Source organism: Penicillium psychrosexuale (genome assembly GCF_028828465.1).
Source record: "Penicillium psychrosexuale strain IBT 29551 chromosome Unknown utg000002l, whole genome shotgun sequence".
NCBI classification, from domain to species: domain Eukaryota; kingdom Fungi; phylum Ascomycota; class Eurotiomycetes; order Eurotiales; family Aspergillaceae; genus Penicillium; species Penicillium psychrosexuale.
In genome coordinates, this window is record NW_026643187.1 from 1418984 (window position 1) to 1432828 (window position 13845).

Sequence of the window (13845 nt, forward strand, 5' to 3'; positions counted from 1 at the left end):
CGATCCCACGTGCGCCGATTTTCCAATCTCCACTGGTTCCAATGCGGTGGGGCTTCATCTTGTTTATCAGTTTGGGCCTGGTGGTGATGGCTTCGGAAATCTATATATTTGAAGGCCTTCGCCAGTCCTGGTTTTCCTCACTCAAGCCCTTCTCCGTCATGCGCAGCTTCGTCTTGCTTTCTGTGGCAGCCTCTGTGCTGGGTCACACCCCGGTGGACACCTTCTATCCCCCAACGCTGAATGATACGTCATACATCAGCGACAGCTCAATTGGGACATATGGTGGTATCTATGAAGCTCCAACCAATGGACCGACCGGGGGCAGCCCCTACGGCACCTATGACTACTGTTCGATGCCGCACCCTCGTTCAGCGGAATACGAACTGCCCGAAGCTCTAACCAAGGGGTCAACTAAGGGAAAGCTAGTGTACCTGGAGTATCTGCAGCGTCACCAGCGACGAACTCCGTACAACATTCTCCCAGGTGGGGAGGTAAGCAACTCTCAGCTCGACTCTAGGCCCAAGCTAACCCCTTCCCAGAACCAAGAGTATCACTGCGACAATGTGCGCCCGTATCTCTACGCAGGCCCTAACAGCGCAAGCGGCATCCAGCCCATGCCAATGTATGCGCAGACATACCAGGACCCCACCAACCCCTTCTCAGCCGGCGTGAACGGCACCTGTCAGTACCCTCAGATCACCATCGGAGGAGTCCAGGACGGATATCAACACGGTAAGGACCTATGGTCTGTCTACGGCAAGAAGCTTGGCTTGATCCCTGCCAAGCCAAACAACCGCGTCTGGTTCCGCTCCAGCGAGTCCGTTCTCACCCAAGCTTCGGCTGGCGCGGTCCTGCGTGGCATGTGGCCTCACTACGAGGGAGCCCTGCCCCTGCACCAAATGGTTTCATCCGTTGATACTGTCAACGAGGGATACTCCTGCTCTGCTATCAGCTCTACTCTGTCTAGTCTGCAGTCTACCACACAGTGGAAGGAGCATATGAATGTTACCGCGGAGTTGCGCTCGAAGCTCGGCTCTATGTTGGGCGCGACAGATAGTTCGTGGCAGAATACCTTTGACCACTTTTCGGATAACTTCCAGGGCCGTCTTTGCAATGGCTATGAGCTGCCCTGCAGTCTGTCAGATCCCTCAACCTGTGTCACGAAGCAGATGGCTCAGGAGGTCTTCCGTGCCGGTGATTGGGAGTGGAACTACTACTGGCGCACGAACCCGGATGTAGTCAAGTACATCCAGCTTGTCGAGGGCTTGTTTATTGGCGAGATCGTTTCTCGTCTGCAGGCTGTCCTGAGCGGAAAGTCTTTCCTTGATTACAGCCACACCTTTATTCATGATGGGGATATTGGTCCTATCCTCGGTTCTTTGGGAATCGAGGCGCTTCGCTGGCCTGCTATGGCATCCAACATTGCTTTCGAAATTTGGTAAGTCAGACTGTTTTCTAATACGGGTATTCTCTAACTAACAGTTCTACAGGGAGACGAAAGATAGAAAGGGTTCGAAGTCCTTCTACGCCCGGGTCCTGTATAGTGGTCATCCCGTACGAAGCATCCACGGCCTTCTTGATTGGGTCCCTCTCTCGAAGCTGATTGCTATCATGAGCACCTACGTCCCTGAGGATATCACCTCTCTCTGTGGGTAAACCCAAGTTGGATTTGCAACACCAATTATCATCTCAAATGATCTTTCTGGAATAATCTATTCAAAGTCATGCGTTTTTAATAATATAATTATGTGCCAACAATCGGTCCTATTAGTTCGAACCCATCCATAGAAGAAGCAATACGATTAAACTATGGTAATCACTGACGTTTCAGGTAGAATAGCTGAGGCCAATTACTGCAAACAGGCACACATAGGAATAACGATGAGGATATCTCGTATGAGGATGTTATAATCCGGATCAAGTTCTCTCATCTTTCTATATGAGGCTTAGAAGAGACCCAAATAATGTGGCTACTTGCCTTCCCATATATTCAAATCGTATATCAGAAAGCTAATTATTCAAGGGACAAAGAGTTCTCATAATATTAAATATTAAGATTCTCATTATTCATGTCGAGAATCGAGATTCATGTTCATCGCTATATTCCCTATATCGCCATCAACAAATATCCTGCAATAACTTGTCGTCAAAATCGTGATTAAACCACAAGGTAATCATTCAACCTCATCCGATATCGCAAATTTGCTCAAAGCACGAAGCCTACTACCATAGAAGTAAAGCAACCAAATACCGATAATACCGATAACACTCAGTCCACCAAGAAGACTAACACCTCGAGCAACGCCCAAATTCCCAAAGAGCGGATGCGCAAACAGCACACTGCCACATGCAAGTGCACTGCGGAAGAAATCATTCGCAGCGAATAGACTAGCCGCGTACTTGGGGTAGGTGAGAGGAATATATATGAAGATGCACTGCATGATGATGAAAACCGTGGCACCATAGATAGTGATACCGATGGTGGGGACAATCCAGTGAATAGACGCACGAGCCGTCCAGGCGAATAAGAAAAGGCCAATCAGAGGACCAAAAGAGGCAGGCAGCGCGGGGATAAGAAGAGCCTCATTTACGGGGAAGCCGGAGCGGCGGATGCGACGGTGCATCCAGAAGTGGATGTAGCTCGCATAGGCGGCAATACCGATAATGCATGAGACCATGATACATAGGAAGACTAGACCGATCTGGCCGAGGTTCATGTTGTAGTCGGCTGGATACACGAGGGGGAAGACCTCGAAGAAAGAGTAGTAGATGCCATAGATGATGGCTGTGTAGATCTGGACGAAGAGGACAGCGGGATCTTTGATGGTTATTTCCAGGGGCTTGATCAGAGCGTCGATGGCAATGTCTGAGATATGCATATTGCGCTGGTTGAGTTCGGACTGCGACATGAAGCGGCTGTTATTGTGGATTTTGCGTAGACGGCCAGCGCGTCGAAGTAGGATTGTTGCGCTGCTGGTCTCCGGGAGGAACATGAACATCAGGATGAAAACTGGGGCGGAGGCCCAGATTGATTCGAAGAGGGACCAACGCCAGCCTTTGGCTGGGACGGCAAAGCCGCTGAGAAGAGGGCCGAGAGCGGCTGTATAGTGTTGTTAGTATAGGGAACATTATTTGGTGTATATAACTGTATATAAACGGGAAGGAAACTTACGTCCACAGTATGCCGCAGAAACCCAAGCCATCATGGCATAAGGCAAGGACATTAGGCTATACATATCTCCGATAGAAGCACCTCCAGATGCGAGACAGGGCGAGCCAAAGAAACCTTGCAGAAATCGCAGCACCATCAGGCCGGCGAAGTTGCCCACAAAAGCTGTTGGGATAGAGATGATCACGAAAAGGAACATCGTGACGATGTAGACTGGATTACGTCCAATCACGGGGATTTCACTCAGTGGAGAGAAGATCAATGGCCCGGTACCATATCCTAGAACATAGAGTGACAAACCCAAAGTAGCAACCAATGTGCTCACACCGAACTCATTCATGACACCTTCTGTTGAGGAAGTGTAAATCGCAGAAGTGGTATACACGACAAAGGTATATAGACAGATCACTATAGTGATGAGAGCGCGCTTGAGGTTGGACCAGTTGTGTGGATTCTCCGAATCATCGGTATAGTACCAATCAACGAGGATAGAACCGTCTTTTGTTCTCTTGGGGGCGATGGGGATGGATTCGACTTTCTCGATTTCATGTTCTTCGTCGGCCTCGAGGCGAGCTTCGGTGAATTGCATGGATGCCTGGGTAGAGGACCGGCTTAGGGGCTCACTGTGTTCATAGCTTCGGTTGGAGTCACGCCGGATGGCGTTCTTTTCTTTACCTTCATCCCTAGAGTTCAACAACTGAAGCCATGTGTCGGGAAGCTTGAAGTCGGGCTTTTCTTCGGGGTATTGAAAGTATTTATTGTTCGTCAAGAGACGAACAAGCTGCCCGAATGGGGCCTCTCGAATGACAGATTCCATTGGATAAGGACAAGAAAGACGCCCTTAGGTTCTTGGGACCGAACGAGATGAGATACTGTCAAATCAAGCTCGTATTGAGAGGTAGTTATAACAGACTATATACTTCCCAAGCACCACTACGTTTTCGAATTTGAATTTGAATGACTAAATTTTGTGTATTAGGAATCAGAATACTTGATTTCAAAGAATTCGATCGCATCTATTGATAAGTAATCTTATATTGCTAAGGTTATACGATCCATGGAGTGTAGGTTCGAGTCTACGCCAATCATAATGGCTCATAGACGCCATCCCGGGGTTTCGTATATGAGTTGACCCGACTCCGACCCGTATAAGGTTAGGATATGCTATATCTGACCTATCTAGACTCGGGATCATGAAGCTTTGAGATTCGATGATGCAAACCAGCTTCCAATGTTATCATTTTTGATTCATCGCGTCATTTGGTTGTTATGTCCGGAATGCGGAGATTAGCCGCTTAGTTCCGTCTATATATCTTCTAGGCTTGGTGCCTTTTACTTCAATATCCATGTGGTCAATTCCTTGGTCGAACTAATACTCAGTTATTTGAATATAGGCGAGCCCAATAAAAGGTGTTAGCTTCGAAAGAACAAAGACATTTCATGTACAATTGCTAAAAACAATATTGCCACTTCCAAACTCCATGGCTTAATAGGTACATGCGCTCGCCAAAACCCCTGCCAACACCGATTTGCTCACACGAAAAGTTATAGTGTAACGAAAGAAGATAGTACCCAAGCTCAAAAACATGAATCATTGCACGTGAGGCATAACAGGCTCTGGCCTGGTCTCCTTAGTAAGGGATGAAATCGAACTGCATTCGTTCTATCGGATGTTAGCATGAACAAAGGAACGGTTAAGAGAAAGCCTTACCGAGGAAATGGCTCCAGTCTTCTTCCTCGCTGAGTTGGTTAGACCAATACTGCTCGAGGAATCTTAGTGACTGGAGAACGTTCGGGACGCGGATAGTGTCATGCAACGACGACAGTAATTGCCTGACTGTATCTCGATCTTGACCGCGCGCCTCGCAGCCCGCAATAAATATTGGTGTCGTTAACATCACCCAAGGCGAGAGACCTGATGATGGCCCAATCTGCGCGGTGCACTCTAGGATACGTCGGACCGACTGCTGCACTTCTGGCGATGTAGTTGGTGTTTTCCGAAGTCTTCGATGGATCTGAATAAGCGCACTATGTTGGAATGCCTCATTGCATAGCAGAAGCTGCTGCGCGGTCTCTGCAGATAAGCCTTCAGCGGCTCTAGGATAAAAAGAGGGCTGCGAGCTAGAGTCACGATTCATGAGTTGTCGAATTGCGAACTCCAAGGACGCGGCATCATTCTCAACACTGTCATCAACCTCTCCTGCAACAAAGCCCTGAGTAGCCTTCTCGACTTGATGGCTTCGCCAAGCGGCAGCGCCGATTTGCCTAAAGACAGCCGCAAGGTCTACACTGAAACCCCAATAGTCATCTAAATAATCAGTGGACCCACCCAACCCCATCAAGTCAGATGAGACAAAGTCCGAGATATCGCCAATGGGTGGACCATTGCCCGTCAGTGCTGTAAGCGACACGATCGACCAGTACCAACGATCCAAATATCGCCGGAAACCGCTTGTAGACCGCAGGGAATCCTCGCCAGCGGCGTCAGATGCCTTCATCAATGCCCTCGCCCCGTCAACATGTGCTCTCCATGAGTTCGGGTTGATCGCTCCAGAATGGATCTCAGCTAGACAGAGCGTCCGAGCCGTGGCCACCAACGCCTCGGGATCCTTGGATGAGGGATTCTGCAGTTCTGTTCGGAAATGTTCAAGACTGAGAGCCATTAAGCGGGCAATATCCGGTGCTGACTTTACGGTCTCCGACTGGTTGTGTAGGGCTTGGATATGGATCGCCGATAAGGCGGTGGTAGCGTAGAGTAAAGAAGGAGTCTGAAGAGCCATTGGGATCAGCATGCGAGTTATGTCCTGCTGCATTCCCGAATGGCATGCGGTGATTTGGGAGGCATCGTTGATAAAATGATGCAACAAGGCCTTTTGACTGGACGACAAGGACGAGAAGGGATCGACGGGTTGCGATAGGGTGAGATCTGATCCGGTTTTGGCGCTGGCTGACTGCACCGCCGTCTTGGTGGTGTAGATGAACTCTCCTGGTGAATATTCTGGGATAGTCAGAACTATGTACAAGGCCCCTCTGTTATAAAGACATACCGAGTCTCTGCATGCCTCCTGTCCCGACGCAAGCACCAAACCGGGATCGCGAGAATGCCCGTCCACCCCACTGCAACTGCATTGCATATTGGCATTGCTCGCCTGCAGTCTGGCAGCGCCCGCAGTTCGGTCTCAGCTCGTCACATTTTTGTCGGCGTGCCTTACATCTCTTGCAACCTGTGAAGGATCTCGACATGGGTGCTGTGGGTTTTGAACGGTTGGATGATGTTCTCGGCGAGGAATTCCTGCGGGGGAATGGAAAGCTTCCGATAAGCCGCCCGCGTGGCGAATGAAATCTATAATCTCTAGGGTACAGCGATAGGGGTTGAAGTCATGATATTAGATCCTATAGGGAGAAATCGAGGGTCCTGTTCTTGTCTTGTCGCAGCGTGTTTGCACGTCTGGGGTTCTTTAGCGGCCGATCGCAAGATCCACCGTTTAGAGTACTGGAATATGTATCAGAATATAGGGGCTATGAATTTCATAGATAAGTATGATTCTAATATTCTCCCTCCGGGAAAAAGGAAGCGAGTATGCGCCATGGCAAGAAAATACACAGTACATGCCAACCAGAGTATATGTCCATCCTGGTAAGCCCATCAACATATCGGGAAAGTCCTCTTTGATGGATCAGCCCTCAAAGGTATATCGAAGCCATTCGCCGACGGCGTGCAAGCTCTCCCACCGTACTGATTCATCTTGATCAACCATCAGTTCCATCACCCGCGTCTTTAGGCCTAGTCGCTCCAACTGCCCACGGCGTTCGGGAACCTCCTTCACTAAGTTACCTACGTCGCTGCAAGCAATAGCCAGTACCTGCTTGTCGTTATCCCAACTCTTAGATAGGATCTCGGCCAGTTTCTTGGGCAAAGCGCCGTTCGACTCCTCAACAATTCGTCGAGCGTTATCTTTCCAGAAGGTCGGGTTCTTGTGAGGGGGCGACCAGCGCAGGTGGCCAGTCTGAACTTCGGCGGCATATTCGTCAAAGGTGGTCTGTGTCTTGGTGTACTCCTCCAACATGGAAGAGAGTGCGTTGAGATCTTCGAGCAGGTCGGGATCGGTCAGATGACGACCAGACAAGTTAGTCAGGAGGGCGGGAAGTCGAAGGAACACGGCGATGGGTAGCAGAGTTGTCCGGTTGCTGGAGCAAAGACTGTACAGAGTTGCAACAAGCAAGCGAGTGGTCTTTTCTTTCGGTGAGAGACGCAGAAGGTGGATGTACAATTGGATAATTTCATAGTTCCTGTGTGGGGTTAGTAGCTCAGAGTGTACATTCGATCTCTTGTCTTCACATCACTTACTCTTGAAGTTCATCACCAACGAGAGCGCCTTCAAACGCAAGCTGCCATAGAACAAGGAGCACCCGATATAGAAGCTGAAGGCCAATACCACCGGCGAGACCAGGCTCGACGCTGCGAGTGCTGCTTCCCAGTGTGCTTGCGTTACTGACGTTGTCTTTAGCACCCGCCGCAGCTCGAAGAGTGTCGATCAAGGGGGTCAAGGTCTCTTGACGTTGCGCCCAAAAGATTTCTCGGGCTCGGCTTGTTCTTAGCAGCTCAGAGAATCCTTGGACACCAATATCCTGGAGTCCACTATCCTGATTCTTGGTCAAGGTAGAGAGATAGGTGTAGAGCTGTGGAAGAGCCTCATTGTCGCGGGGTGCAGGTTTAGATGAGGCAACGAGACTGTGCGACACGAGCGCCGTGAGGAAGGTGGACGTGAGCAGAGGAATGGGGTCTTCGGCGTTTGTCGAGTGCTGCAAGAATGGTAGGAAGGGCTTGTACGGTTCGGGGTGAGAAACAAGCGAGTTGGCCAAAGCAGGCACATCTTTTCAAGATGAGTCAGTATGATTCCTCAGAACTTCAGCTCCGCTAGTAGGATATACCTTGAATCAAGTCCGAGGCCAGCACCAGTATATACTGCACAATATCGGTCCTTCTCGAGGCCGAGTCCAAGACACTCTTTCCGTGTGCACCGCCGGCCAACAGATCTGTGTATCCAGCAAGATCTCCTTCTATCGTCTGGCGGCGTTGCTCCTTGCGCACCTTATCCACCGCCTTGATCTTCTTCAAGTGGTCATCGGTGATGTTGCCCGCCCGGACGGCACCCTCCCACGGAATTGGCCGAGCTCGGATGTTATTCTGGAGGGAGCTGAGGTAGGTGGGTGGCTCCAGTGACATTGTGGGTGTAATCTGGGGGTTTTGGAGCCAGAAAAATGAGCGTCGCTGGCTGTGAATGGTACAAACTGGAGGTGTGTCCAGAGAGACGGGGGAGCTTGGGGATGACGGAAGCCAGCGCCAAGACCTACGGTATCTCTCAACGCATAGCCTCAACTTGTCTTCTGTTCTCTATTTCTATTCTCGCGTCTCATTTCTCTATCGTCTTTCTTGTTTCTATAGGCTCTTCTGCCGATAATTTGCCTCGTTTCTACTGTCTTATCGGACCAGCGCCTTAATCTTTGTTTGCATTTCCGCCTAGTACTTCGAATCCGGCTTAATCCTGCCAGTCTCCCTCATTCGCCCTCGCGGCAAGTCCTTGCCATTGCCGCCTAGGCTTCAATACTTCTAGCAAAAATCATTGTCGACTTTGATTCTGAACTTCTGAAACGTTCCCCACGATAATCCCAACTGGACGTCCGAGCGCAACCCCCACCGAATCCATGCGAATGCGACACGAGGCATTTGCCGCTTAGCAGCCTGTTCGCAATATCCAGCACAGTAATTCTGCCACAATGGCGCAGAACTCGCAGACACAAAAGCCAAAATGGGGAGTGGGTTCTTTTTTCCAGCAGGCAGTAGCCGGTGTCGAGTCTCGGCTGGATCTCATCTTGATGGATGAGGAGGGAAACCAGACCGGCTCTACTGCAAAGCCCACTGAAACTCAGGGCGGAGATGCACCACTGACAAAGGCTCCTGTTTCTTGTATGAAATCCACAATAAATGTGCGACCCGGTAGAGCTGGCTAACATCTTTCAGCGGTATCCCGCAGTTCATCGACCGCGCGAAGAAATGACCGGCTTCAGGAACGTCTAGCCCGAGCTATGGTGAAACAGAATGCCTCGAATCTCTCTTCCCAGTCTCCTCAAAGCCGAGTCTCATCACCGCCTGCTAGCCCAGTACCTAGCAATGAACCTCGGTCAAGTATGGACATTGATTCCAGCGTTGCATCGGTGAATAGTGCGGTGGAAGACTCGGAGATCTCGCGGCCAAATGACGACAGCATTGCAGATAAATTAGCCTCGCCGAGGATAAGCTACGACTCCGGAATATCACCGCGTGTTTCAACAGACATCAGCGTCGCAGACTCGGCGCCCAGGATCTCTGTAGAGGTGGCTCAATCCACAACCGACTCGGCCAAAGCCAGTCAAGAAATTTCGGATTTGCAACGCAATTCGGTACTGAGTGATATTGGTTTGGGTGATAGTCCGCGGGTTAGCGTTGAATCGCCCGAGGTACCAGAGGAGGGTGAAACCTCGGATATCGCTCGTTTGAAGGCTGAACATAAGACTGCCGAGTCCCAATGGCAGGAAGAAATGCATGGTTATATTGAACGTATTGATGCATTGCAGTCGAAATTGAAATACCTCGCTAAGGATGCTGCGGAATCGGCTAAAAATGCAGCAGCAAATGCTACCGCGGGGAGTGCGCAAAAGCAGCTCCTAGAGAAAGATGAGAAGATCGCATTGCTTCTAGAGGAAGGGCAGAAGCTGTCTAAGTCGGAGATGGACCACCGAACGGTAATCAAGAAATTGCGCCAGCAACTTACTGAAAACACCAAATCTCAGATTGAAATGAAGAGAAAGACGGACAAGCTTGAGCGAGACTTAGTCAACTCCGAAGCAAGAGCCAAGCGGGCAGAGGCCGCAGAGAAGAGGGCAACCGAGTCTTTGTCATCTCAGACAAAGTCGACTAAGGACTTGGAAGCTGTTACCAATGAACGCAATGCGCTCAGCCAGACTGTGCAAGAGATGAAATCGCAATTAAGTCGGGCGGTTTCCCGTGCCGAAACCGCCGAGACAAAAGCGAATTCTGACGCTCTAGAGCTGGAGAGGCAACGGGCGACAGAGCTAGACGAGGAGCTATGCAATTTGAAGATCGAGCGCGACATCAGTGAAGAGAAATCCAAAAGGGAAATTACTGAATTGAAGGAGAAGGTGGAGCAAGAGAAAGAGAGGGCCCGAATGCTCGAGGCTGAATTGAAAGGCGAACAGTCTGTCTTGGAAAGTAAGATGGAAACTCTTCGCTCCCGCGCAGAGGAAGCTTCATCGGGGGCAACTGGAGAGACCCAAGCCAAACTTCTACGTCAGATCGAGACCCTGCAAACGCAATATGCTGCTGCTAGTGGAAATTGGCATACACTAGAAGGATCTTTGATATCACGCCTGGCTAGCGTAGAGAAAGAACGCGATGATGCTGGGCGACGTGAGGCTGACCTTCGGAAGAAGATTCGAGAGATGGTAAGACCAAGTTCCATGCATTGGAGTAACACGGGACTAACCGACATCACCGTAGAACCAGAAATTAAAGAAGTTCGAAGAGGAACTAGATAACGCCAAAGAAGCCGAGCACGATTTGAGCAGCAAGCTCGAGGAACGCATGGAAGAGCTGCAGAAGCTGCAACACAAACTCGAGAAAGCGGCAGAGGCCCTCGCCTCAACGCAAAAGGACATGGCCGAGCAGAAGAAAACATGCGACTCAACTTGGGCGCAGAAGCTCGAGGAGGAGCGGGCCAAGTGGAGAGAGCAAGTGAATTCCCCGTCGCAACTACGCGGGGTATCACCTGTTGCATCTTTACGGCGTTCGAGCACTCTCGACGCCGCCATGACCCCAGGGCCATCGGACTTCCGCCCTCCTAGCCGGCGCTCATCTACTATGGCTTTCACCTCACCGGAAATTGGTACGCCGCCTCGCCAAAACTCCTACCCTGCTTCAATCACCCAAGCCACGCTCTCTCCCCCACACATCAACACCAATCCGTCATTCATGGCAGCGCCCTCCATCACCTTTGAGCCGGAGGAGTATTTTGACTCTGGCACTCCTGTCACTCCTTCGGCGTACGGCGGCACCCATGCACCTCCATCCCGCGGTATCAACGACATAATCTCCGAGTCAACTGTCGGCGCAGGCCCTTCTGTGCAGCTGGTCGAGCGCATGAGTGCCACGGTCCGCCGCCTAGAGAGCGAGCGCGCCGGCTCCAAGGACGAGCTGGCCCGCGTAACGACCCAGCGCGACGAGGCCCGGCAACAGGTTGTGGACCTTATGCGTGAGCTCGAAGAGAAGCAGCTCTCGCATTCTCGTGTGGAGGAGCTTGAAGCTGAACTTGAAGACCTTGATCAGCGCTACCAGACCACTCTTGAGATGCTGGGTGAGAAGAGCGAGCAGGTTGACGAACTTAATGCTGATATTGCTGATCTCAAGAAGATCTACCGCGAGCTAGTTGACAGTACTATGAAATGAGCGCAAACTGGTTAGATGTTTACCATCTAGTGAGCCGCCAGGTGGACGCTTCTTGGTTGGGATCTTTCATCTTTGGATTGACACCCTCGGGTTTGTAAATAGAATATATATCATGTCCTGCACAAATTAGTCGATGTCATACAACGAATTGGCTCTGCATCACAGCGCGCCTTCCCTTTTAGGCAGACCAGTCATACCTCACTTCGACCTCAGCACATTCGAATTCTAGCCTTAACAACCTTCCGTTGGCAATATTGAGCAATCATCATTGAGCAGCAGGCTTCCACCTGGGGAGTATGTGGTGACACAAATTTTCACCTCTTGTATACTGACCATGGCAATTTAAACTTACAGGCGAGATCGGAGCTCACGGCAATTGCTAAGAAACACTCGTATGATCCAAAACGTGGCTTCATGATCATTTCAGATATCAGCAATATTATGAGCGTCTGGTTGCACGGCGATGGTAACGGACATGAACATATCAAGAAGATGAGGAATGCACCGAGTTCTCAGTACCCGGCCTAAATTGCACCAGCTGCTGAGCACCTTCAGCCTGCCTCCTATCCCAACTCGCAAGAAGAACATTGAGCAGCTCATTGGCGACACCTAACAACAAGAAAATCGCAATAACCTGCCCAAACGTCCATCCTTTCTCTTCAGCGTCGAGGTTATTCCGATGGATAGTCTGCTCCAGCGACACAATCAAGTATATGCAGAACGAACAATACGCGACCTTGTTCAGCGTAAAGTTGAGCAGCGCCTGGCCATGCAGCCTCTCGGGTGGCTCAGGATGATCCTGGTAAACAGGATGATTAACCTCCATAAACCAATTCATCCAGCCTCTCTTCTGGCCCTCAATCCTGTTTCCAGCGTCGGGATGCCGTCTTCGGTACGCAGCGTACCCACACAGACACGGTAAGATACACGTGAAAACAAGAGCATAACCAGCCACAACCGCACCCAATGTTCCGAGAATGATATACCGGAATACAGGAGACGTAGCTTTGATGCTAACTCCAAAGACCACATAAACCGTATCCTTGTTGCACAGGGGCTGGCTGCCAAATTGCGGCGCCGTCACCCAGACATAGACATTCAAAGCGAGGAAAGCCGCCAAAGCCAAAATCTGGATGGCGGAGAAGAAATATAGCCGCCATGGACCGAGACCTTCATACCGGCCTTTGCTCACCAAATCCATGCCAAGTATGGCGAGAAGGTGCACGACACATATCGCGTGGAAGAGTGTTAGGTCGCCCCGCACTGTCTGGTAAATCGCTGTGCAGAGGAGGGCTAGGCCTTGCAAGCCGAGGGCGGAGCACACGCCTCGCGAGAACTCTTCTTGGTCTTCGCCTGGGGCAAATACGCGGAGTAGATAGCTAACGATCGACCCGCCTAGGCAGAGGGTGTAAATCGATATACGGATCTGCAGGTGATGGTTTAGCTGGGTGTTCTTTTGCTCACGGTAGGAGCTAAATGGAGGAGGAGAATGATGGCATGAGAAATGACTTACTCCGGCCCCAGATACATCGGGGTTAGCCTGGATGATACATGCTGTTGAATTCATCCTGGGTGGCACACAGAGATCGTTGCAACGATTATTCAAGCGATACGACCTGAGCGGAGGGGGGAGACGCTCTATATCTTAGTCTCGGTTCAAGCATACATTATCGCTTTCACGTTCTTCGAGTCTCTCTCGCTTCGCATGACGAAAGGGTGAGAAAAAGGAAAAAAGCATTTGCCCGGACACGTAGGTGGCTAAGCAGTAGCCCTGCGCCACGAACTCCTGCGATGACCAGCCCAAATCATTATTCTTCAAGGGATTGAATACGGGAAGGCAGCGGCTGAGCCCGCCAAGATGTTCTTAGTCGCACTGGGATTAGGTCGCCTTCGGATGCCCCATGGGGTGCCCGCACGGCTTACTGCAGGAACCGCTAGGACTCATTGGGAACGCCAGGGACTTAGTTTCGGCAAATGAGCCTCTTGGTTGGTCAATCTGGAATTGTATCATCAAATTACTGCAGCCCTTCGTTTAATGCTTCGTGTTTTACCTGTTTCGGTGAGAAACAGTACCTAAGGCTTTTCGGCCTCTTATAACATCATTCACATGACCCCGCGAGGCTTTTGGCAGCGAGGAATGGGGGAGCTTGCCTATCTATCAGGTCTTGGCTAA

At 50.5% G+C, this 13845-nt stretch overlaps 6 protein-coding genes across 6 annotated transcripts; 2 read left to right on the forward strand and 4 right to left on the reverse strand.

The window, feature by feature from the left end:
* Positions 1-41: 41 nt before the first annotated feature.
* On the forward strand, positions 42-1656 carry N7518_001671 (histidine phosphatase family protein; the record flags this gene model as incomplete). The annotated part of the gene is made up of 3 exons (XM_057182599.1): positions 42-491; positions 540-1438; positions 1491-1656. 3 exons carry the CDS (start codon positions 42-44, stop codon positions 1654-1656), a joined length of 1515 nt encoding a protein of 504 aa, XP_057044049.1.
* Positions 1657-2174: 518 nt separating this feature from the next.
* On the reverse strand, positions 2175-3986 carry N7518_001672 (MFS transporter; the record flags this gene model as incomplete). The annotated part of the gene is made up of 2 exons (XM_057182600.1): positions 2175-3100; positions 3173-3986. The coding sequence occupies 2 exons, from the start codon at positions 3984-3986 to the stop codon at positions 2175-2177; spliced, it is 1740 nt and encodes a 579-aa protein (XP_057044050.1).
* Positions 3987-4800: 814 nt separating this feature from the next.
* On the reverse strand, positions 4801-6415 carry N7518_001673 (Zn(II)2Cys6 transcription factor; the record flags this gene model as incomplete). Its single annotated transcript, XM_057182601.1, has 3 exons — positions 6217-6415; positions 4881-6167; positions 4801-4832 (listed from the first exon to the last, which is right to left on the reverse strand). Exons 1-3 carry the CDS (start codon positions 6410-6412, stop codon positions 4801-4803), a joined length of 1515 nt encoding a protein of 504 aa, XP_057044051.1. The 5' UTR covers positions 6413-6415.
* A 431-nt stretch (positions 6416-6846) lies between these two features.
* On the reverse strand, positions 6847-8396 carry N7518_001674 (H(+)-transporting V1 sector ATPase subunit H; the record flags this gene model as incomplete). The annotated part of the gene is made up of 3 exons (XM_057182602.1): positions 6847-7459; positions 7518-8043; positions 8102-8396. 3 exons carry the CDS (start codon positions 8394-8396, stop codon positions 6847-6849), a joined length of 1434 nt encoding a protein of 477 aa, XP_057044052.1.
* Positions 8397-8947: 551 nt separating this feature from the next.
* Positions 8948-11672, forward strand: N7518_001675 (M protein repeat protein; the record flags this gene model as incomplete). Its single annotated transcript, XM_057182603.1, has 3 exons — positions 8948-9137; positions 9192-10672; positions 10728-11672. The coding sequence occupies 3 exons, from the start codon at positions 8948-8950 to the stop codon at positions 11670-11672; spliced, it is 2616 nt and encodes an 871-aa protein (XP_057044053.1).
* Positions 11673-12156: 484 nt separating this feature from the next.
* Positions 12157-13239, reverse strand: N7518_001676 (uncharacterized protein; the record flags this gene model as incomplete). The annotated part of the gene is made up of 1 exon (XM_057182604.1): positions 12157-13239. The coding sequence occupies one exon, from the start codon at positions 13237-13239 to the stop codon at positions 12157-12159; it is 1083 nt and encodes a 360-aa protein (XP_057044054.1).
* Between the last annotated feature and the right edge of the window lie 606 nt (positions 13240-13845).